Source organism: Sapajus apella, unplaced genomic scaffold (assembly GCF_009761245.1).
Source record: "Sapajus apella isolate SASKATOON/1434 unplaced genomic scaffold, GSC_monkey_1.0 scaffold88, whole genome shotgun sequence".
Lineage (NCBI taxonomy): Eukaryota > Metazoa > Chordata > Mammalia > Primates > Cebidae > Sapajus > Sapajus apella.
Window position 1 is genome coordinate 8,258,845 of NW_022437028.1, and position 21,713 is coordinate 8,280,557.

Genomic DNA, 21,713 nt, shown 5'->3' on the forward strand with positions numbered 1-21,713 from the left:
GAGGCGGGCAGCCATCTTGCTACAAACACAAACACAGAGGAGCGGCCGCCGCGGTAGCGCCAGCGCCCCCTCCCCCGCCGCCGCCGCCGCTGCCCCCCGGTCCCCGCCCGCCGCGCGCCGCCCACGCCCCGGGACCTGACCCTCGCGCCGCCCGCGGTAAGCGCCCGGCGGCCCCGCGGCCCCCGGCCCGCAGCCGGCCCCGGGGCAGGCCCGCCCCCGACGCCTCGGCGGCCGCGCCGAGCCAGCGAGCGAGCGAAGCGCCGGAGCCAGCGCGCGGGCCGCTGGCGAGGACCCTCCCCCGTCTCCTCCCCGAGGCCGCCCGCCGCCGCCGCCTGGTGCGTCCGCCCGCCCTCCCGCCCGCTCCGGCCCCTCCCCGCCTCTGGACCCTCCCTTAGAGCCGGCTAGCCGCGGGGAGGCCCGGGGAGGCCGGCGCCCGGCTTGGGGGGCGACCGCCGGCCCCCCGCGCACCTGGCGCCCCTTCCTGAAGGGCAAGCCGTCCTCCGGGGCCGGCCCTCCGCCTTCCACCCCCGCGCTCCTAACGGTCGCCCCCGGCCCCCTGCCAAGCTCTGCCGGTGGCCGCTCCCGCCCGCCTGGGGGCCCCCGACCCCAGCGGCCCGGGGTGGCTGGGCCCCGCGTTCGCTGGAGGCCTCCCCAGCGCGTCTTTGGGTTCCTCTCGGAACGTGCTGGGCCTTGCGGGTCCCCAAGTCCAAGCGTTCCACGACTTTGGCCAACATGGAAGCCTTCCCCTCCACCCAGGCACCTCATCTGGGTCCTCCTCACCTCTGTTTCCTTTCCCTCCGGCGACCTTAGTGCTGGGTCATTGGGGTCTCCCTCTTCGCAGTTGCCCGGTCGCAGGAAACACCTTCCCTAGCCGGGGCTGCTTGCTCTCCCCGTCCCCAGGCCAGGCCCTTTCCAGCTCATGCCCCTCCGTGCAGCAGCTCCTTGGCCACAGCGCTCACACTTTGCCTTTAAAAGAAAAAACAATTTCCAAGTAACTTTTTTCAAGCCCCTCGGCCCTCTCCTCCGTTATGCTGTCATTACTCGCATTCCCAGTCAGCCTCCGGGTCTGTTGCACCCTAGGGCCAGGCACTGGGAGATGCTACATAAAGACTTGTTGGCCGGATTGGATTTTTTTTCCCAGCCACCCAGTCTTTCTTCCCTCCTGCCTCTCAAAGTGTCCTTTTGGAAGATCATCAGCTTTCTCATCCTCTCTGCACTGCCCTCCGAGTCCACATAGCAGTTTCAGCTTAGACCCCCGCCAACTCCTGGCATGGAAACACCATCGGTGGTGGCAGTAAGGGTCTCTCCTTTGCTGCCGACATGGAGGATTTGGGGTCTGTCTCCTTCCCATCTCTCCTGTGCCCTTTGCAGACCCAGGCTAGCCGCCCTCCAGCAGGCCAGCCAGCTCCTATCTGCTTTTCTTAGATTGTAGGTCTTGGTCCCTTGGCAGTCCGTCATACCATTGGGAAGGATTTGGGAGTAGACCTGGACTTTGTGTCCCTGCCATTGCCTGGGGGCCAGGGGCCCTGAGGGTCCCATGTGGTGATTAGTCAAGTGGACTGTCTGCTTAAACTTCTTGGACTGAGTTTTTCAGCTGTTGGATCCGTTGGTCTTGTGTGTGGTCTGATGGGTTAGCCCTAACTTTTATATCTGCGGTTGGAGTTTGGGGCTCAGAACTCAAGGGAGAAGGAATTAAAAAAAAAAAAGGCCCCACTTTAGAGGAGAGAAGGTGAGAAGAGGAGGCTAGGTGAAGGATGTTGAAAGTTTAACAAATGTAAAATGGCTTTAGACTTAGAAAATAATGCTTTGAGAGTTTGGGGTGTTTACTGCTACCGTGTGTGCCTTCTCCAGACTTGGAGAGGGTGTCAGGGAAGTCGCGGCACACTGTCGGAGCAGCTTCCTTCCTTGTTTTCCCTGGCTAGAGCCCAAGGCTGGGCAAGTGGGAAAAAGGGAATCGCAGGACGTAAAGAGTGAAAATGCTTTGAAAACGGTTAACTTGTAGACAGTTGCCAAGTGGTGGTGTGATTTGCTCGGATGGCTCAGAGAGGAGAGAGCTGGGATAAGTGACCAGCCTCGAGGAATGCGGGCTTGCATCTCTTTTTTAAGCCTCAGCGTCCTCACCCTACCACGCTTGGAAACTCTCCATCCTGAGAAAGGGCCAAATCCCCCCCAGCAGGCCTGGGGCTGAGCGGTCACTCCAGTGTTGGGGAATTGGGGACTCTGTTTCTGTGAATAAGTGGCGCTGTTCTGTGCCAAGGCACAGTACCCCATGTTGGAGCTAATTTTAGGGGTGATGGGAGTGAGGAGATACTGTTCTTAGCTGAATGTGCAGTGGGACCGCCTGTTCTCCGTCTTTTCCTTCTCGCTTGAGTTCTGAGCCCCAGAGAGCAGGCTCCCTTCCCGCTCCCTGGCGCCTGTTGGAGCACTGGGGCCCAGTGTGTCCTTGCCCCTTGTCTCCGGCAGGGGGCAGTCTTTCAAAAGCATTGATTCAGATGCTTGGGGAGTGAGGGTAGACAGGCCAGAGAAAGAGAAGGGGTGGGGAGGGGACGGGGAGCCAAGGTAGGCCCAGACTCTGGGCAGGGCCAGGGCAGGAGATAGGCTGGAAGGGGCCTGTGAGGAGGAGACCCGGAGCGGGGAGAGCCCAGTAGGGAAAGCTGAGGCAGGCGGGTGGCAGTCCCCCAGCCCCACCACCTTCCGCTCTTGCCTGCCTTAGACAGGGATCAGATGCCTGGCTTTTAGAGTTTGTGATAGACTAACTTTGGCAGGTTTTCTTGAAAACAAAGAAATCTATTATTTTCTCAAAGATTTACTCTTAGCAGGATTTCAGATTTCCCTTGTGGGACAGTGTAATTAGGGAATGGTGTCCCTGCCGTTCAGAGAGGAGAATGACCCAGCATGCACACACGTGGCTTCCCTTGCCTTCCCCCTTGGCCCCATAGACCCCAGTGGGCCCTGCCCCTGCTCATGGGGCAGAGGCGGGCACCTCAGCACTGGTGCACTTGGTATCTGGAGTCACATAGCTCTTGGCTGTGGGGCTGTCCTATGTACCCCGGCTAGTCATGACAGCCCAGAAAGTCTCCAGACTTGGCCAGAAGCCCCCTGAGGAGCAGAGGGGCCCCAAGTCCAGAACCTTTTGGAGGGTGGGAGCCCCATGGTGGCCGATATCTGCATCCCTAGTTCCTTTAGTCCAAGGAAGGGCCCAGGCACCACCAGCTTCTGGCACCAGACCCTGCTGTTGGGGGGGTGCCCAGAAATTTACCCTCATTCTTCTGGTTTCTTACCGAAAAGAATGGTAAGAAAAGGAAAAAGCGTGGGCTTTTTCCTGCCCGCGGCCTGCTCTCTCCCCGCCTGCCTCTCCCTTGTCGTGGTGTTGCCATGCTCAGGCTGCGTGATCCACTCCCCCTTTGTGTGCCCCTTGCAACCAAGACACAGCCAGGATGGGTGACTCGAGAACCCCAGGGCACCCAGGAGAGCTGCCCTTGCTGCGCCTGGTGATGGGTGGGGGGGTGAGACCATCACTTTAATAAAAATTTTTTTTTTGAGACAGAGTCTCGCTCTGTCGCCCAGGCTGGAGTGCAGGGACGCGATCTCGGCTCTCTGCGACCTCCGCCTGCCAGGTCAAAGCAATTCTGCCTCAGCTTTCTGAGTATCTGGGATTACACGTACCTGCTACCATGCCCGGCTAATTTTTGTATTTTAGCAAAATTTTGTTTTGCCACATTGGCCAGGCTGGTCTCAAATGCCTGACCTCGGGCGATCGCCTGCCTTGGCCTCCCAAAGTGCTGGGATTACAAGCCTGAGCTACCGTGCCCAGCCACTTTTTCTCTTTAAAGAAGTGTTTAAAATTGTTTCTGTAGAGTGGTGGTCTTGCTCTGTTACTCAGGCTGGTCTCGAACTCCTGTCTTCAAGCCTCCCACAGTACTGGGATTATAGGCATAAGCCGTTGTGCTGGCCAGGCGGTCCTTTTTCTGTTCTGCCCTCTCCCACCTTCATGACTCCAGGACAGGCTTCTGGCCTTCTAGAAGGAATGAACTGGAGGAGGCTCAAAATGGCCTCTCCTGAGGCTGATTTGAAGGAATGTGGGGTGTTTTTCTTGGCGTGGGGAAAACTTAAGTATGCACGGGTTATCTCCAGTTACCTTTTATTCCTTAGAGCTTTTATAAAAGTGATTATTGTGGTAAAATACACAGCAAAATTTGGAGACTTTATCTCTAACTGTGCTGTTCTGTGGCACTGAGCATACACTGAAGTGCAGCCAGGACCCCCATTGGCCCCCAGTTCCCCTCCTCAGTTGAAGCTCTGGACCCTTCAGCAGCCGTTCCCTGTCCTCTCAGCCCGACACCCTTCTACCTTCCACCCGCAATGGGTGTGACTGCTCTAGAGACCTCACGAAAGAGAAGTAAGGGGTAGCTCTCCTTCTGTGGCTGGCCTGTTTCACTTAGCGTCACGTTCTCAAGGCTTATCCAGTCGCTAGATTGCTCAAGGAGGCCACCTGCAGTCAGTGTCAGGCTGGTAGCTTTGCGTGGCGTGGAGCACACCTCCACCACGGCATCCAGCTGAGGCTGAGGAGGGAGAAGTCCTGGGGGAGGCCATCTTGGCCTGGGGTGCCTCTGAGCACCACGATTCCCCCAGGGGTGCTGGGACTCCGAGCAGGCCTCAGCCTGTCGTCGGCTTCGGCTTCAGCTGAGGTGACAGCCTTTCCCTCTAGTGGAACCCCCTTCTTCTTCTTTCCCAGATTGCGGCGTCCTGGAGTTGATGGGAGCTGCAGCACCGTGCCAGGCCAGCCTCCCTCCCAGCCAGTGACTACACCTCTGCAGCACCTGGACCCAGCCTATCTGCCCGTGTCCTCTGCCCTGGGCCCCAGGAATGTGCCTCCTCCTGAGAGTCCCCTCCTTCGTCCCTTAGAGGAACAGGCTGCCACCAAGCTCCCACCAGCCTCCGTTACCCTGACCTTATTTCCACCTGATGGTGCCAGAGGCTGCTTCCCAGCCGGTATCCTAAGATCCTTGTTCCCTTGGTGGCTTGGTTGTTTGAGCCTCCATTCTGGATTGGGGGCGGTGGTCTGGGTGTGATTCCTGTGGAGGAAAACAGCCTGAGGTGCCCTGGCCCAGGCTCGCCTGCCTGGAGTCCTTGGTGTGTACCCGTCTGTGGCCCTGGAGTCACCTCCTGCTCCTTTTCGCTGGGTTTCTCCCCAGACCAAGCCCCTGGATTTGAGTCTCTGAGCAGCCAACTGTGATTTTTTTAAGAGAAAGAATTCTGCTCCCTGATTTATTTCTAATTCTTCTCTCCATAACTGGCCTTTGTCTGTAAGCTATTTGTGGCTCCAGTGGTTTTCGCTTGCTCGCTTGTTTTTGTTTTATCTTTGCCCTGAATGTCCATCCTGGCCTCGGCCAGCTCCCTCCCCAAGTTCTGTGCTGGACCTCCTGTCTCAGCCTCCCAGAGAGGGTGCTGCTGCCCGGAGACCATCCTCAGCGATGGACCTCTCTGTCATGCAGGGCAGGGCAGGGCAGGGCAGGGCTGTTGGCAGAGCCATGACCTGAACCCCGCCTCCTCCCCCTGCTCTCCTTAAGGGTCTTTCCCAGATGTGAAGGTCCCTCCCGGGCTCTACTGAGGCCAGACCAATTCCCAGTGGCTTGGGAACCCTCGTTTACTGCAGCACCAGTGCCTGCCCTCCTGCTTCCCAGGCCAGGCTGCCAGGTGAGCCCCTGGCCGAGGGAGGTCGCCCCGTGGAGGCTGGAAGGACTCGAGTTTCCCGTCTCCTCGCCTCCCCCAGGTCTTTCCTCGTCTGGACTCATCTCTGGGTAACTCATGGTGTGAGTGGCCGTGTGGCTGGCTCAGGTAAGTCCTTTTAGACCCCAGGTAACTCACTGGCTCATCTGGGGCCCATTGCCATGCCCACCAGGATGTCCCCCAGGGTGTCACCACTGCGCTGTAGAGGTCTCCTGAGTGTTTTATTTTCTCTGGCCCATTTCCCGACAGGTGTTTGGAGAAAGAAACGCCAGGCCCCCTCCTGCCCACCCCCAGCCTCAGAAACACGCCCAGCCCCACGATGGCAGCAGAGACGCTCAACTTTGGACCTGAGTGGTGAGTGACATGTGCCTCGGCTGCCGTGGAGACTGAGGGAAGCACAGTCAGGCTGCCCTGACCTCTGTCCTTTTCTTTCTGTGACATGTCCAGGCTCAGGGCCCTGTCTGGGGGCGGCAGCGTGGCCTCCCCTCCCTCGTCCCCTGCCATGCCCAAATACAAGTTGGCTGACTACCGCTACGGGCGAGAGGAGATGCTGGCCCTCTATGTCAAGGAGAACAAGGTGGGTGCACAGGTGAAGGGGGTTGGATGCAATGGCCGTGGCCCGTGGAGGGGACCCAGCAGCATGTGGTGTCTTGGCCATCCCACCCCACTGCAGGTCCCTGAAGAGCTGCAGGACAAGGAGTTTGCTGCAGTGCTGCAGGATGAGCCGCTGCAGCCCCTGGCCCTGGAGCCCCTGACTGAGGAGGAGCAGGTGGGGCCGGGCCAGGAGCTGAGGCCATAGGGGTCAGGAGGGGAGGTCATGGGTGGGGCTAGGAGAGGGGCCAGCGCTGGGGAAATAGGCCAGGAGGGTGCTCTGGGGTGGGAGAGAGGGTGGTGGGGTGTCTGGGTCCTCACTCCTGCCCCGGCTCCCTCCTCAGAGAAACTTCTCCCTGTCAGTGAACAGCGTGGCTGTGCTGAGGCTGATGGGGAAAGGGGCTGGACCCCCCCTGGCTGGCACCTCCCGAGGCAGGGGCAATACTCGGAGCCGAGGTAAAGGGGTGATGGCGTGTCCTGGGGGCGGGGAGATCCGGGTCCCTGGCTTCAAGGGTGTGCAGCAGGTTTCAATGTGCGTCTCACCCTTTCTCTAGGCCGTGGCCGCGGTGACAGCTGCTTTTACCAAAGAAGCATCGAAGAAGGCGATGGGGCCTTTGGACGAAGCCCCCGGGAGATCCAGCGCAGCCAGAGCTGGGATGACAGGTGGGGCCAGGAGGGGGTGCGGCACAGAGCAGGGCAGGCCGTGGAGGGAGGCCTGGGTCCTGTCGTTGGAGGGTTAACAGAGGCCCACCAGATAAGCCCTATCAAAGATCCCTCTGCTCCTGAGGACTCCTGATTTCTTATGTTCCCCCCTCCCTCCCTCCCTCTGCTGCCTCAGGGCACAATGAACAAGGCGCACAGTGGTTGTGCAGGGTTGGGGGGAGGCTGTACTGTTTTTGACCCACACCTTTCCCTGCTGCAGAGGCGAGAGGCGGTTTGAGAAGTCAGCAAGGAGGGATGGAGGTACGAGGCTGCTGAGGGCAGCGGCCAGGGCAGCAGGGATGACCAAGATGGGGGGCCCAGTTGGGAGGTGTTTATTTTGGGAGGTGCTGGGGCAGGAGGGCCTGGAGCTGGCCCCCTATGTTTCCTAAGGGTCTTCCAGGTGCTGCGCTTTCTGGTAACTGCTTCTCTCTCCCCTTTCCCCAGCACGATGTGGGTTTGAGGAGGGAGGGTCTGGCCCAAGGAAGGAGCATGCCCGCTCAGACAGCGAGAACTGGCGGTCCCTACGGGAGGAGCAGGAGGAGGAGGAGGAGGGCAGCTGGAGGCTCGGGGCAGGGCCCCGGCGAGATGGCGACCGCTGGCGCTCCGCCAGCCCTGGTAAGCTTGGGACCCGGTGGCTTTGGTGGGGGCAGTGGGGGCCAGGGACTGTCATGAGAGGGTGGGCTCCTGTGGGGAGGGGGATAGGGAGCAGAGGCTGGCTGGTGTGGAGTAGCCGGGAGAGCAGTCCTGGAGGTGCGGGTAGTTCTGGGGTACCTGGTGAGCTGCACGAGAGGGGCCACCGGCTTCACTCGGGTACCCACTCGCCCCTCCAACTTTTCCTGCACAGATGGTGGTCCCCGCTCTGCTGGCTGGCGGGAACATGGGGAACGGAGGCGCAAGTTTGAATTTGATTTGCGAGGGGATCGAGGAGGGTGTGGTGAAGAGGAGGGGCGGGGAGGGGGAGGCAGCTCTCACCTTCGGCGGTGCCGAGCGACCGACGGCTTTGAGGAGGACAAGGATGGGCTCCCAGAGTGGTGCCTGGACGATGAGGATGAAGAAATGGGCACCTTTGATGCCTCTGGGGCTTTCTTGCCTCTCAAGGTATCTGTGAAGAGGCGAGGGTGGGAACCGGTCCTTCGGGGTCCTCTTCCTCCCTGCCTACCCAGCTGTTCTCTGACCCCTCCTTGCCCCCATGCAGAAAGGTCCCAAGGAGCCCATTCCTGAGGAGCAGGAGCTGGACTTCCAGGGGCTGGAGGAGGAGGAGGAGGAGCAGCCTTCCGAAGGGCTAGAGGAGGAAGGGTCTGAGGCGGGTGAGCCTTCAGGGCGGCTATCAGGCCTGGGGCTGGGCTGGGCTGGGCGGGCACCTGGGTTCTTTGCTAGGTTGGGTGCTGGCTCCCCAGCTACCTTACCTGTAGGACCAGGCCACGCTGCTTTGGATCGGAAGAAGAGTGCTGAGAGGTGGAGAGGAAGCAGGGGACAGCAGAACCCTGTTTTCAAGGCAGTGTGCCAGATAAAAATCAGGCATAATTAAAATGACCTTTGAACACCCCTCGAAGGCCAGACACAGTGGCTCACGCCTGTAATCCCAGCACTTTAGGAGGCTGAGGCGGGTGGATCACCTGAGGTCAGGAGTTCGAGACCAGCCTGATCAACATGGTGAAACCCTGACTCTTGAAAAAGCTGTAGAACTTGAGGTGAAGTCTGCAGTGCTGTGTGGTGTTGTGCGGCGTTGTGATGTGTTCTGCCGTATCTGGCGGCGTGGAGGCGAGGGTCAGGGCACCGCATTCCCTCTCCACTGCTAGTTGACTCCAGTGAAGTGGACTCGGCCCAGGGGGCTGTGACTCCGTTCCAGCCACACTCGAGGGCTTGTGCTAACTCATGTGGCAGGCCCAGCCCTTGTTTCTGAATTCTGGTCATCTCCGTCCTCTAGGTGGGAAGGAGCTGACCTCACTGCCTCCCCAGGAGGAGAAGCCCAGTTCCCCATCCCCGCTGCCCACCTTGGGCCCACTCTGGGGGACTAATGGGGATGGGGACGAAGTTGTGGAGAAAGACCCCACAGCCGCCGATGGTAGGAAGGGAGGATGGCTTACCTCCCCGGTACCCTGGGGCTGCACGAGAAAGTGCTCCCCTCCCACGGGGGTGGGCACACAGGGCATTTACGTCGAGGAGCCATGGCAAGAGCATGGTGTTCTGGAGTAAGGGTGGGTGGGGGTTGTCTTGTCTCCTCCCTGCCTTCCTTTCCACCTCCTGTTTTCACGCCTTCTAGATGATATTCGGGGGATCCAGCTGAGTCCTGGGGTGGGCTCCCCCACTGGCCCACCCGGAGATCTGGAGGATGATGAAGGCTTGAAGCACCTGCAGCAGGTGTGGGGCTGAGAAAGCTGAGGGACCCTTCCCACTGCTCCTGACCTCCAAACTGCCTGGCTCTAGCTCCTTCTCATCCCCATCCCCATCCTGATCTTGCTGAGATTGGCAGCTGAACCTTGCTTCTCTTCCTGGGCTTCCAGGAGGCGGAGAAGCTGGTGGCCTCCCTGCAGGACAGCTCCTTGGAGGAGGAGCAGTTCACGGCTGCCATGCAGACCCAGGGCCTGCGCCACTCCGCAGCCGCCACTGCCCTCCCGCTCAGCCATGGAGCTGCCCGGAAGTGGTTCTACAAGGACCCGCAGGGCGAGATCCAAGGTACCTGTGTGGGGCAGGAGGACTGCTCAGGGCCGTTCTGGTTCAGGGTGTCTCTGGTGTACCCCGTGACCCCAGTGGTTCTCCTGCTCCCTCGCTGTCTGTCCAGGCCCCTTCACAACACAGGAGATGGCAGAGTGGTTCCAGGCCGGCTACTTCTCCATGTCGCTGCTGGTGAAGCGGGGCTGTGATGAGGGCTTCCAGCCGTTGGGCGAGGTGATCAAAATGTGGGGCCGCGTGCCCTTCGCCCCAGGGCCCTCACCACCCCCACTGCTGGTGAGCCGCTTCTCTGCTGCATGAAGGGATGGGGTGCGGTGGGGGGGTGGGCAGGAACCCAGCGGAGCCCCCTCCTCCGTGCCTCAGGCACTGGCTCAGCTGTCACCTGAGCAGGGCAACATGGACCAGGAGCGGCTGAAGAAGCAGCAGCAGGAGCTGGCTGCGGCGGCCTTGTACCAGCAGCTGCAGCACCAGCAGTTTCTCCAGCTGGTCAGCAGGTATGGGGGCCCGGGGTGGGCTGGGAGAGGGCCAGGCACTGGCTCTGTGGCCCATCACCCCTGCTGTCCTGTTGGCAGCCGCCAGCTCCCGCAGTGCACGCTCCGGGAGAAGGCAGCTCTGGGGGACCTGACGCCACCGCAGCAGCAGCAACAGCAGCAGCAGCTCACGGCGTTCCTGCAGCAGGCGCTCAAACCCCCCAGGTGCATGGCCATGCAAACTCTCAGGATACAGGGCAGGGGGACGGGGGCGGACCAGAGATAGATGTGGGGTCCTAAGCATCCGTGATTTGCCCCTCAGAGGCGGGGACCAGAACCTGCTCCCGACGATAAGCCGGTCCTTGTCGGTGCCGGATTCAGGCCGCCTCTGGGACATACATACCTCAGCCTCATCACAGTCAGGTGTGTGGCCTGCCTGGCCCCCAACCCCCAGGCAGTCTCTGGGTGAACTGGGGCCCAGGGTCTGCTCCCCACCCTCACACGTGGCGCTAGCTGCCATTCTGGCTGGAGAGGCCACTGCCATGGCTGGATAAGACCGGTGGGCCTGAGCGCCAACCTGCAGCTGCCTCTGCCCCCTGCCCCCTGCAGGTGGTGAGGCCAGTCTTTGGGACATACCAATTAACTCTTCGACTCAGGGTCCAATTCTAGAACAACTCCAGCTGCAACATAAAGTGAGTAGGCGTCCTGGGGCTGAGGCCCTGGGAGTGAAGGGCAGACCAAGGAGGGCCCCAGTCTGTCCCCACCGCTCTGCCCTCTGATCGGCCACTGGTCTCAGTTCCAGGAGCGCAGAGAAGTGGAGCTCAGGGCGAAGCGGGAGGAGGAGGAGCGTAAGCGCCGGGAGGAAAAGCGCCGCCAGCAGCAGGAGGAGCAGAAGCGGCGGCAGGAGGAGGAAGAGCTGTTTCGGCGCAAGCAGGTGGGTGCTGCCCAGCCTTGGCTGGTTAGGGCAAGAGCCCTCGCCGGGTCTCCTCACTGTGTACCCTCGCCATGTCCCCCTCTTAGGTGCGGCAGCATGAGCTGCTGCTGAAGTTGCTACAGCAGCAGCAGTCGGTCCCCGTGCCCCCTGCGCCCAGCTCCCCGCCCCCGCTCTGGGCTGGCCTGGCCAAGCAGGGGCTGTCCATGAAGACGCTGCTGGAGTTGCAGCTGGAGGGCGAGCGGCAGCTGCACAAGCAGCCCCCGCCTCGGGAGTCAGCTCGGGCCCAGGCCCCCAACCACCGAGTGGTGAGCAGGCCAGGAACCTCCTGGGCGCCCCCCATGCGGTTTCCAGCGTGGCACAGGGAGGGGTTTGCTGAGCCCAGACTTATGCAGCCCAAGCCCCAGCCCCTTCCGTGATGGCGATGGCTGTTGTGGCCCTTGCCTCGCCCCTCTCCCTTTGCCATCTAAACAAGCCTCCCCTTCTGCTTTTCTGGGGTGTGTTTGTTTGAATTACTCTGACCTTCTGCCATCTGTAGCAGCTTGGGGGCCTGGGCACTGCCCCCCTGAACCAGTGGGTGTCTGAGGCTGGGCCGCTGTGGGGCGGACCAGACAAGAGTGGGGGCGGCAGCGGCAGCCTGGGGCTCTGGGAGGACACCCCCAAGAGTGGCGGGAGCCTGGTCCGAGGCCTCGGCATGAAGAACAGCCGGAGCAGCCCATCTCTCAGGTGGGCACGGCACCTGGAGGCTCCACAGCGGGCCTGGGGCAGAACGTGGCAGATCTCCCCAGCCCCCTTTCCCCCCAGCTGATTTCCGACCCTAACTCAACTCACCCCCTTCAGCGACTCGTACAGTCACCTGTCAGGTCGGCCCGTTCGCAAAAAGACAGAGGAAGAAGAGAAGCTGCTGAAGCTGCTGCAGGGCATCCCCAGGCCCCAGGACGGCTTCACCCAGTGGTGCGAGCAGATGCTGCACACGCTGAGCGCCACGGGCAGCCTGGATGGTGCGAGCCAGGCTCCCAGGAGTTGGGCGGGGTCTAGGGCATCTAACCCAGCCACGGAGCCCTGACAGCCCTCACCCATCCCACAGTGCCCATGGCTGTAGCGATCCTCAAGGAGGTGGAATCCCCCTATGATGTCCACGACTATATCCGTTCCTGCCTGGGGGACACGCTGGAAGCCAAAGAATTTGCCAAACAATTCCTGGAGCGGAGGGCCAAGCAGAAAGCCAGCCAGCAGCGGCAGCAGCAGCAGGTGAGGCCCCGGTGCTGGCTGCTGGGGTGGGCTTGCCTGGCGCCTCCTGACCCTCGCCCTCCTCTCCACTGCCTTAGGAGGCGTGGCTGAGCAGCGCCTCCCTGCAGACGGCCTTCCAGGCCAACCACAGCACCAAACTCGGCCCTGGAGAGGGCAGCAAGGCCAAGAGGCGGGCGCTGATGCTGCACTCAGACCCCAGCATCCTGGGTGAGCTGGGCTGGGGCAGGAGCGGGACTTCCTTGGCACAGGGCAGGAGGAGCCCAGGAGAGAGCTCAGACCCAGCTTCTTCCCGGCTTCAGGGTACTCCCTGCACGGATCTTCTGGTGAGATCGAGAGCGTGGATGACTACTGACCAGCCCGGACCCCCAGCCCCTGGGCTGTAGGCCAGGGCGGCAGCAGAGGCGTGGACCTGAGGGTCGCAGCCTGCAGGCTTCCTGCAGGGAGCAGAGGAGGAGGCAGGGGCGGGGTCCCCAGCACTTGTTACAAACACACGATGCACCTTAACTCACCCACCACGAGGCACTTTACAGACTGGGGGAGGGTTTTTTTTTTTTTAATTTTTTATTTTAAATGACTTTGAAGAAAATGTAGGAGAAGCAAAAATATTGTTAACTAGACTCTAAACACCCCTTCCCGCTGCGGGGATAGTGGGTGTGACAATGGAAGGTCCACAGAGGTTTTTTTTTTTTTTTTTTTTTTTTAAAAGAAAAAATGAAAAATGAAAAAAAATTATTAGGAGGCTGAAAGAAAAAACACACTGTTATTTTGGGGCAGTTGGGGATACAGGCCCTGTGGACCTGTCTTGCCTGGCCCCCAAGGCCACACTTACCCCCCACCAGAAGGCGGGCCATGGGGTAACTGGAAGCTCGGGGCCAGCAGTTTGCACAGGAGGCCTGTCTGAGCTCCGCCTGCCAGACCCGCTGTAAGCAGCTTCCGTAGCTGGGGCTGGCTGAGGTGTCCGGGATGGGGCCAAAGTAGCCCCTCAGCTTTGCTGCTTTGGGGGACAGTTGCACAAATTGGAAGAACAGCCCCAGCTCCGCAGGCTACCATCCTGTGCTGGCTGAGGGATAGCAGGGGATGGGCTGTGCCAACCTCTGGCTGGCAGGGTGGGGCTGCAGGATTCTCGACTGTGGTCCTGGTGAGGGGTGTCCCCCACCGCTGCCATTTTGGGGGATGCCCTGTGTTTGAACCTGAAAGCCCCAGCTCTCTGCCTTGCCACGTGAATGTATTCTTTGGGCCACAAGCCCCCGCCTCACCCCTGCCTGGCTCCTGCCTCACCCCTGCGAGCGGCGGGGGTGGATGATTGCTCCGGAGGCTGCAGAGAGAAGGCTGAGCTGTTCCTCCAGTAAAGGGGGCAGGAGGGGCCTCGAAGGCAAGGAGTGGGTGGCTTTGGGCTTAGGGTTGCAGTGGAGGGGCTGCCACCCCGGTCCCCAACCTGTAGCCAGCTCGTGGGGTGTAGACCACCCAGTTCTGCATCTGATCCCTCTACTGACCAAATGGGAGAGGAACGGGCAGCCTCCCTGGTCTGATGCGATGCGCTTTTTACCATTGGGTAAGGTTGGGGTGAAGAGAAGCGTGCGGCTCCTGGGTCAGGGGAGGCTGCCCCTTCTGTTGCTCACCGACTTCTTATTCCTGGTCCACTAGTTGGGTTTGTCTCCACCCATTTTGGGTTGTAAGTTTTGTCTTTTGGGTTCCTCATCCAGCTCCTCCCATTGACCTCATTGCTCAGAGTGCAGTATTAGGGCAAGGTTCCGCCACTGCCTTCCTCCATGAATGTATTTCTCCCTCCTGCCCTGGGGACATGGGGAGTGGCCCATTTCTTTCCCCATCTAGCCCCAGAAAGATGATGGTGTTTGGGTTTTTGTTGCTTTTTTTTTTTTTTTTTTTTTTTGCACCAAAGTGGCAACTGGGTCAGTGTTGGGGGATCAAGCTGGCCTCGGGGTGGGGAGCCCCCACCTGCCTCTCCCTGGTTCCCACAGTGTTAGCGTCCCTGAAAAGACAATATTCTCTAAAGCAATAAGGGGTGACGGGCCGGGGGGAGTGTCTGCTGCTGCTGGCCCCCAGCTCCCCTTCCCTCTTGCCAGGTGTGGGGGAGACTCCTGTTGTGACTGAATGTAAGCCCCCCGCCCCTGCCACAGCCAATGCAGGGGAAGGGGGGGCACTCTTCCTGTCTCTTCCTGCCCCTTCTCCCCAGCTAAAGAGACTTTGGACTTAGGGGGCCCATGAGCCTGGAGAGGCCTTAACCCTGTGAGGAAGAGTAGGGGGAGCCCTCTCCCACCCCTATCCCCTTCTGAGAGTGGTCAATGTTTACAAGCCCCTGAGCCCCCCGCCCAGGGACTCAGACTCTGTTGCTGTCCTTCCCAGCCCTGGTCTTCCTGGGCCCTCGCTGCTCCTCTGCCCTTTCTGGGGTTGGGGTGGGTGCAGGGGTCACTGTGTTTCCTGTCTGCCTTGTACCCCCAATCTCCCCACCCCCTCTCCACCCCGTGTGACTTCCCTGTCTTTTACCTGCTCTGTAAATACTCCCTTCTCCCAATAAAACTTGGTGTGTGTTCTCCCATTCTGCCTCCACTGCTCCTTATACGGGGAGGGCAATGGGGAACTAGAAGCTCTGAGCAGGGCCCACTCTGGTCAGCACCCTGGCCTGGGCTGCTTATCTGAGAATCTCTGGAAGGCTCTGGCCTGGGGGTTTGGCTTTGCTCTGAGAGAGATTGAGACCCCCCCCTCCCCACGACTGCTTGGTTTACCCTCCCCTGGCAGCCATCAACCAGCAAAGACCAGAAACAAGGAGGACACAGCAAGGGCAGAGACCAGGTACAGAGTTGGAATTGGCTCCTTTATGGAAAAACTGAAAATATAATAAAAATTAAAATAAAACCAGTTTTAAAAAAGCCAGCCCCTGGGGTTTTTACCTCCTGCCTCTGGCCCTCCAGAGCGGTGAGGCCCTAACCCCAGGGCAGCAGAAGGATGAGGGCCTCCTGCCCCTCCTCTTCCCCCATTCCATCCCCTTATCTCCACAGTGGGGGCCCCGGGAGGAACCAAACTTGGGTGGGAGGGCAGGGACCCAAGGCCCCGTGGCCCAGGGAAGGGGGCTGGGAGTGCCCCCAGCCCCACAGCCCTGGAGTGTAGTGTGGGCGTGGGCAGGGTCCCTCCTGGCCTGGGCCCAGCAGGGGTGGGGCCATTAGTTCCAGATCTTGAGGAAGGAGTCCCAGGAGCCCGTGGCCACAGCCATGCCATCATCAGTGACCCCGAGGCAGCTCACACGGTTGTCGTGGCCAGCAAGAACCCCTGTGAGGGAGGAGGGAGACATCAGAACCCATTTGGCACAGGCTCCAGGTCCCTGCCTGTCAATCTGGGACCCCAGCTCTCACCTGCACGGTCGCCCTTCATGGCATCCCAGATGTTGCAGTTGAAGTCGTCGTAGCCAGCGAGCAGCAGCCGGCCACTGCGAGAGAAGGCAACAGAGGTGATGCCACAGATGATGTTGTCATGGGAGTACATGAGGAGCTCCTGATCGGCCCGCAGGTCAAAGAGGCGGCACGTGGCGTCATCAGAGCCAGTGGTGAAGGCGTAGCCGTTGGGGAAGAACTGCAGGACACAGGACCAGGGTGGGGTGAGGGCAAGGGGCAGGGCTGGAAGCCTGCTGGGGAAGGCCTGGCCCAGCTCACCCTGGAACTCACAGCCACTGCGTTGATGTCGGATTCGTGGCCAATGAAGGTCTGTCGGCACATGGAATCCCGAACGTCCCACAGCTTGATAGAGGCGTCACAGGCGCCTGACACAAACGTGCGGCCATCAGGGGCCAGGGACAGGGACATCACATCCCCACTGTGTCCAGCAAAACCCACTGTCTGCTGGCCTGTCTCAATGTCCCACAGGGCACTGGAGAGGTGACAGGAAGAAGGAAAAGATAAAGAGAGAGAGCAAAGGACAGAGTCCCCACTCTCCCCGCCCCACCACGTGAGCCCAGTCCTGTGGAAGGATCAAAGGAGGCTCTTGTCAGAGCCTTAGGTGGTGGGGACGCATCCCTCCCTGACCCCCTTATCGCCCACCAGAAGAGGGAGGCTATGGTGCAAGCTGTGTGCTGAGCACTGGGACAGTGGCCCCCGAGGCAGGAAGTGTGGGTTCCCCTAGACTGCCCAGTCCTGGCAGAGCCTCACCAGGTGGTATCCCCAGAGCTGGTGATGATTTGGTTGTCATCCAGGAAGCGGCAGCACGACAGGTACCCTGGGGAAGGAGCTGGTCAGCCAGGTCTCCACACAGAGGGCAAGGTACCCCCCCCCACCACCCCAAAAAGGGCCCGAGCCAGGTCAGGCCCCTCACCAGTGTGGCCAGGCAGCTCCCGGCTGACCCTGACATTGCCCTCGCGGGTCTTGAGGCTGTAGATGGAGCAGATGTTGTCCAAACCCCCACAGGCCACAAAGTTCCCTGAGGGCGCGTAGGCACAGGTCATGACCCAGGAGGAGCGTAGCGGGATGGCATGAACCTGCGGAGCAGGAGCAGCGCCCGGGTCAGAGCCAGCCAGGGCCCTGCGCCCCCACCCCGCCCTGCAGCCCGTGCCACCCTACTTTGTTGGTGGTGTAGCTGTCCCAGATGATGAGCTTCCCATCCTGGGAGGCGCTGACCAGCAGCCTGGTGGGGAACAGTTCGGAGAGCAGAGGGTTGTGGCTTGAAAGCAAGACACACCCCCCTCCCATTGGGTGGGAGGAGGTAGGGTCTTTCTCTGTTGCCCAGGCTGAAGTATAGTGGTGCCATCACAGCTCACTGCAGCCTGGAATTCCTAAGCTCAAACAATCCTCCCACCTCAGCCTCCACAACATAGCTGGGACTACAAGGCTGATCTCAAAACTCCTGGGTTCAAGCAATCCTGCCCTGGACTCCCAAAGTGCTAGGGTTACGGGTGTGAGCCGCCTGAGAGACAATCTCTGGCTGCACCCCACAAGTTCCCAAATGATCCTGCCTATCCAGGTCTGGCAGGCATGTCTGGGAGTCACCATCTTTCCAGACACATTCTGGCTATTCTGGCAGCCTGCTCACCCCACCAGATCTGAGGCTGCCCCCATAGCCTGCTACAAAGCCAGCTCACAGCGCCAGCCCGTATCTACACACGCACACACCTTGAGTCGGTCCCCCAGTGCATGGCATAGATCTTTGCCAGATGCCCACGAAGGGTCCTCCGGGTCCTCATCTGGATTCTCCCCACTGGGTCCAGCCCAGCTGTGATCTGGAGGTGGAGACAAAATGGGCTCGGGGAGGCCCAGGCAGCAGGACTGCAGAGTGCAGCGCCCTCCAATCCTCACCCCTACAACCCCCAGTCACCCCCGGCCACTGAGTGCCCTCACCTGGGTCAGTGTTGAGTCCCCACATGCTTTTCGGGCATCCTGTAGAGGGTGGCAGAGCCAGAGGGACGCGAGAGAAGGCAGGTTGGAAAGGGAAGGAGGGAAGAGAACAGAAGACAGGGGTGTGCAGGGTCAGATTCTGAGCCATTAAACCCTCCCTCCCCGTGCCCCCCACCAACCCCCAGAAAAACCCAAACCAAGCCCCGTTCAGGGCACCCGGTGGGGTACACACAAACCACCCACCCCGCGCCAGGCCCTCACCCGGATCTGGTTCCGGAGCTGCTCGGCCTCCTGTCTCAATTGCTCCAGCTCACTCATGGCGCCGGGCCCGTGGGGCGGGGTTGGGGGCGGCTGGGGGCCGCGGGACGGGGGCTGGGGGAGGCAGCTCCTGGCCGCTGGCCCGAGGCCTGGGGGATGCAGGGCTGACGTCAGGCCCGAGGCCGCCGGGGAAGTGGGGGGAAAGGCGGGGTTGCAGCGCGGCCCGGAAGGGGTAAGCACGGGGAGGTGGAAGGGGCGGCGCGGCCGCGGTCCCCCGGCACAACCAGGGTCTCTGGCACCGGAGACGTCGCCGAGTAAGAGCCGACTTCCCCAATCTTCCTCCCGCCCCCCGGAAACGGAGCGGGAAGTGGAAGAGGAAGCGCAGGGGAAACCCCTCCCTTGGACACAGCCCGGGCGGGACACCCGCGGCAGGAACTGGGGGGGGGGCGGGTGTCCCTTCGAAAACAGACCTGGCGTCTGCCCCAGCCCGCACAGGCACCGCCCTCCAAGCACCTAATTTTAAAAGGGGCGGTACCTCTTGAAATTCACCCCCACACGCCGCACACCCTCCACACACACCCCCAGCTTCGACAGTGGCGGGTGTGGGGGGGAACACCAGAGGGGAAAGCTGGGCTGTTCGTGGGGTTGCCTAGGCAACCGTCACCCGGACCGAGAGCACCTCATTGGTGAAATGCCCCCACCCTAGCCCCGTTACTAAGGCAACCGCATCCACGGCAGAGACCTGTAGGGTGGGTGACCCCACCCCCGGCCCCATCGCCCCCGCCCGACCCAGCCTCCCGCCCCTCCCCAGAACCGGCCCGGGTGGCTGTTTACAGGATTTGGGAAAAGCCGATTGGGCGCTAATAGGTTCTGGACGGCTCACCCGGGATAATCCCCTGTCCGGCTGCGCCCCATTAGCCGTCCGCCGCGGGTGGGGGCGACAGCGGCGGGGAAGGCAACCCGGAGCTGTTGCTCCCTTCAGCGCCGAGGCCGCCCGCCCCGCCGCGCCCACAGAAAGCCCGTGGGGGCCGCTCTCGAGTAATTACGGCTCCGCAGCCAGGTTCCCGGCCCCAAGGCGCGGAGCTGCTCTCTCCCAGGCGCGGGCAGGAGGCCCCAGGCGGCCGGGCCCCGGCGCCCTGGACACCCGAAGGGCCCAGCCCGCGGGCTTGGCGCCGGGGCCCCAAGGACCTGGCTTGCTCCGCTCCAGGCGCCAGAGTCCTGTGCCCCCCGCCCCGCGGGACACCTGTGTGATACGGCCACGCACACTGCACTGGGCCGGCCCAAGCGTCCCCCACCCAGCTCCCACTTCCCCCAGGTTCCTCTTTCCCACTGACATTTCCCCTCCTTGTAAGTTCAGCTTTCTACGCCAGTGCCAGGGGGTGCTCCTCAAAATCCGGGAGTGGGGGGCGCGGGCAGAACTCCTTACTCCACCCATCCCCCAGGCACGCACAAAGCCTGGTCCAGCTACCAGCAGCCCAGGCCTGGCGGCCGGAGGCCCGGGGCAGAAAGCAGCAGGGCAGGAGGAGGAAGCCACTGGGGGCGGGGGAGACGCTCTCAGCCCTCGGTCCCCATCACCCTCCAGTGCCCTCAGCAGCCCCCAGATTCTGGGGATATAGCAGCCGGGGCTCCATAGAGAAATGGGGGTGCCACCGCCTCCGCAGGTCTGGCGGGGCACAGGAGAGGTGACGGGAGGGTCCCCGGATCTGGCAGCTGGTGCGGCGCTGCGAAGCGCTGTGGGCCTGGCCCTCCAGCCCCCACGACCTCCATTTTGCCCAAAAGAAAGCTGGTCGGGGGGCGGGTGCCTGGGAGCTGGGCTTGGGGTCAGGATCTGTAAAGGGGATAGGGCACCGAGGGCTCCGGTTTCGGGGAGTGGGGCCAGAAACCACGGGCAGAACCCAAATGAGGAGTAGGGTGGAGACGAAGGGAAGGGTGGCCTTACGGCCTTGCCTGCTTCCCCCTGATTTTGGAGTTTTGCAAGGCGAGGGCCAGCAGGGGTGCGACCGTGGAGGACACGAGGGGTGCTCCCAGGGGGCAGGCGGGAGGGTGGTGGTGGGGAAAGGGGGCGGGGCGGGGCCTAGAGGAAGCCCGGAATTTAGATCCCCAACTTCCATGGGAGCAAGAGGCAAGCGGGGCTGGGCTGGGCTGGGGTCTGGGGTCGGGCAAAAACTCCGCTGATGGTGCAGGGACCCGCACGCACAGCGGGGGGCCAGGGTCCCCCCCCCCCCAGTTCCCTTCCGGGTTTGGGAGCGACGGGAACAGAGAGGAAGGGAGGGGAGGTCTGGGGAGTTACGTCCGCTCCCAGGAGGCCAGGCCGGGGAGACAGAAAGAAGAGAGGTTCCCCAGGGGGAAATTGGGGGTGGGGGGCGCGAGGACTCCTTTTGCCAGCGGAGGTACCTGTGGCGGTGAGACTCTGCGGCGGGAGTCGCTGGCGGCGCGCGGGCGGCGCTGTCTTCCTCCGCGGCGGAGGCGGCGGCGGCGGCGGCGCGGATGGATTTCCTCAGTGGCCCCAGCCCCGCCGCCAGCGCTACCTCCCCAGAGCGGAGGGATCCCGCCCGCCAGTGACGCGGCTGCTGCCGCCGCGCCCAAGACCCAGCTGGGCGAGACCAACTACCTCACGCGGAGGGGAAGCCAGGGGACAAAACCCCACCGACGGGGCAAAGACGGGCCCAGTAGTCCCCCAGGATCTCGCCCCACGGCATGTGGATGCAAACAGGACTCAAATATAGGTTTGCCTCACGGAAGGAGTAATACATCTCCCCTCTGGGACTGGCGGAGATGGTACTGGCACATTGGGAGGCCGAGGCCGCTCGCTGGTCACGTGATCGGCCTTCTGCCACGTCCGGATTGGGTGGCTCCAGACTGGGAAGGAGAGTTCGACGGCCCAGTTCCCGGTTGGGCCACGCCCCGGCCCTGAGGAGGCCACGCCCCTACTCAGGGGGCGGAGCTAAAGTGACCTGGACGGGGCCAGCTTCCAGGCGTCTGGAAGAAGGGGCACGATTCCGAGAAACTCCTGGAGCTGGAGTTGGTAGGGTCCGATGCGGGCGCCCTTGGCAATGCCATGAGAAGGGTCATGTCCAGGCAGTTCCTCAGCCTCGCCCACTGGGCTTCCGTTGACCCCCTTTCAGGGCTTGCCACTGTAATAACAACTCACATTTATTGAGTTCCACACTTATTTTTAAATTTTTTCTTTTTTTTTTTGTAAAGATGGGGTTTCTCCGTGATGGCCAGGCTGGTCTTGAACTCCTGACCTCGGGTGATCCACTCACCTCGGCCTCCCAAAGTGCTAGGATTAGAAGCGTGAGCCACCGCGCCCGGCCACACTGATTTTTAAATTCGAGTACAGTGATATGATCGTAACTCATTGCCACCTCAACCTCCTGGGCTCAAGCAATCTTTCTACCTCAGGCTCCCTAGTAGCTGGGACTACATGCGTGCTACAGCCACCATGCCCAGCTAAGTTTCAAATTTTTAGTAGAGATGGGGTCTTGCTATAATGCCCAGACTGACATATGTTAAGTCTCACAGTACTGGGAAGTTAAGTGCTAACATTCTCCCCATTTTCTTTCTTTTTTTTGAGACAGGGTCTTGCTCTGTCGCCCACGCAGGAGTGCAGTGGCGCAATCTCGGCTCACTGTAACCTCCACCTCCCGAGTTCTCCCCATTCTCCTGTCTCAGTCTCCCAAGTAGCTGGGATTACAAGCGCCCACCACCACGCCCAGCTAATTTTTGTATTATTCGTAGAGACAGGGTTTCACTGTGTTGGCCAGACTT

At 61.3% G+C, this 21,713-nt stretch overlaps 2 protein-coding genes across 27 annotated transcripts; one reads left to right on the plus strand and one right to left on the minus strand.

Annotated features, from left to right (window-relative positions):
• On the plus strand, positions 1 to 14,905 carry GIGYF1 (GRB10 interacting GYF protein 1). 25 transcript variants are annotated; one of them, XM_032255173.1, is made up of 28 exons: positions 1 to 156; positions 4,736 to 4,992; positions 5,571 to 5,697; positions 5,774 to 5,838; positions 5,980 to 6,084; positions 6,178 to 6,307; positions 6,404 to 6,499; positions 6,666 to 6,777; positions 6,876 to 6,984; positions 7,244 to 7,284; positions 7,468 to 7,638; positions 7,868 to 8,121; positions 8,219 to 8,330; positions 8,951 to 9,088; positions 9,287 to 9,384; positions 9,528 to 9,699; positions 9,806 to 9,972; positions 10,087 to 10,190; positions 10,269 to 10,391; positions 10,489 to 10,589; positions 10,776 to 10,858; positions 10,963 to 11,100; positions 11,187 to 11,405; positions 11,636 to 11,823; positions 11,938 to 12,098; positions 12,185 to 12,348; positions 12,426 to 12,555; positions 12,648 to 14,905. In XM_032255173.1, the coding sequence occupies exons 5-28, from the start codon at positions 6,050 to 6,052 to the stop codon at positions 12,698 to 12,700; spliced, it is 3,099 nt and encodes a 1,032-aa protein (XP_032111064.1). In that variant the 5' UTR covers positions 1 to 156; positions 4,736 to 4,992; positions 5,571 to 5,697; positions 5,774 to 5,838; positions 5,980 to 6,049; the 3' UTR covers positions 12,701 to 14,905. The 25 variants fall into 25 exon arrangements, with proteins under 25 accessions (XP_032111064.1, XP_032111058.1, XP_032111063.1 ...); XM_032255167.1 differs by having other exon boundaries at positions 4,736 to 5,697; positions 12,631 to 14,905; XM_032255172.1 differs by having other exon boundaries at positions 4,736 to 5,697.
• Positions 14,906 to 15,160: 255 nt separating this feature from the next.
• On the minus strand, positions 15,161 to 21,057 carry GNB2 (G protein subunit beta 2). 2 transcript variants are annotated; one of them, XM_032255175.1, is made up of 10 exons: positions 20,337 to 21,057; positions 17,946 to 18,091; positions 17,688 to 17,726; positions 17,463 to 17,569; positions 16,914 to 16,977; positions 16,669 to 16,831; positions 16,506 to 16,572; positions 16,026 to 16,227; positions 15,717 to 15,933; positions 15,161 to 15,633 (listed from the first exon to the last, which is right to left on the minus strand). In XM_032255175.1, the coding sequence occupies exons 2-10, from the start codon at positions 18,000 to 18,002 to the stop codon at positions 15,527 to 15,529; spliced, it is 1,023 nt and encodes a 340-aa protein (XP_032111066.1). In that variant the 5' UTR covers positions 18,003 to 18,091; positions 20,337 to 21,057; the 3' UTR covers positions 15,161 to 15,526. The 2 variants fall into 2 exon arrangements, with proteins under 2 accessions (XP_032111066.1, XP_032111067.1); XM_032255176.1 differs by lacking the exon at positions 20,337 to 21,057 and having other exon boundaries at positions 17,946 to 18,095.
• Between the last annotated feature and the right edge of the window lie 656 nt (positions 21,058 to 21,713).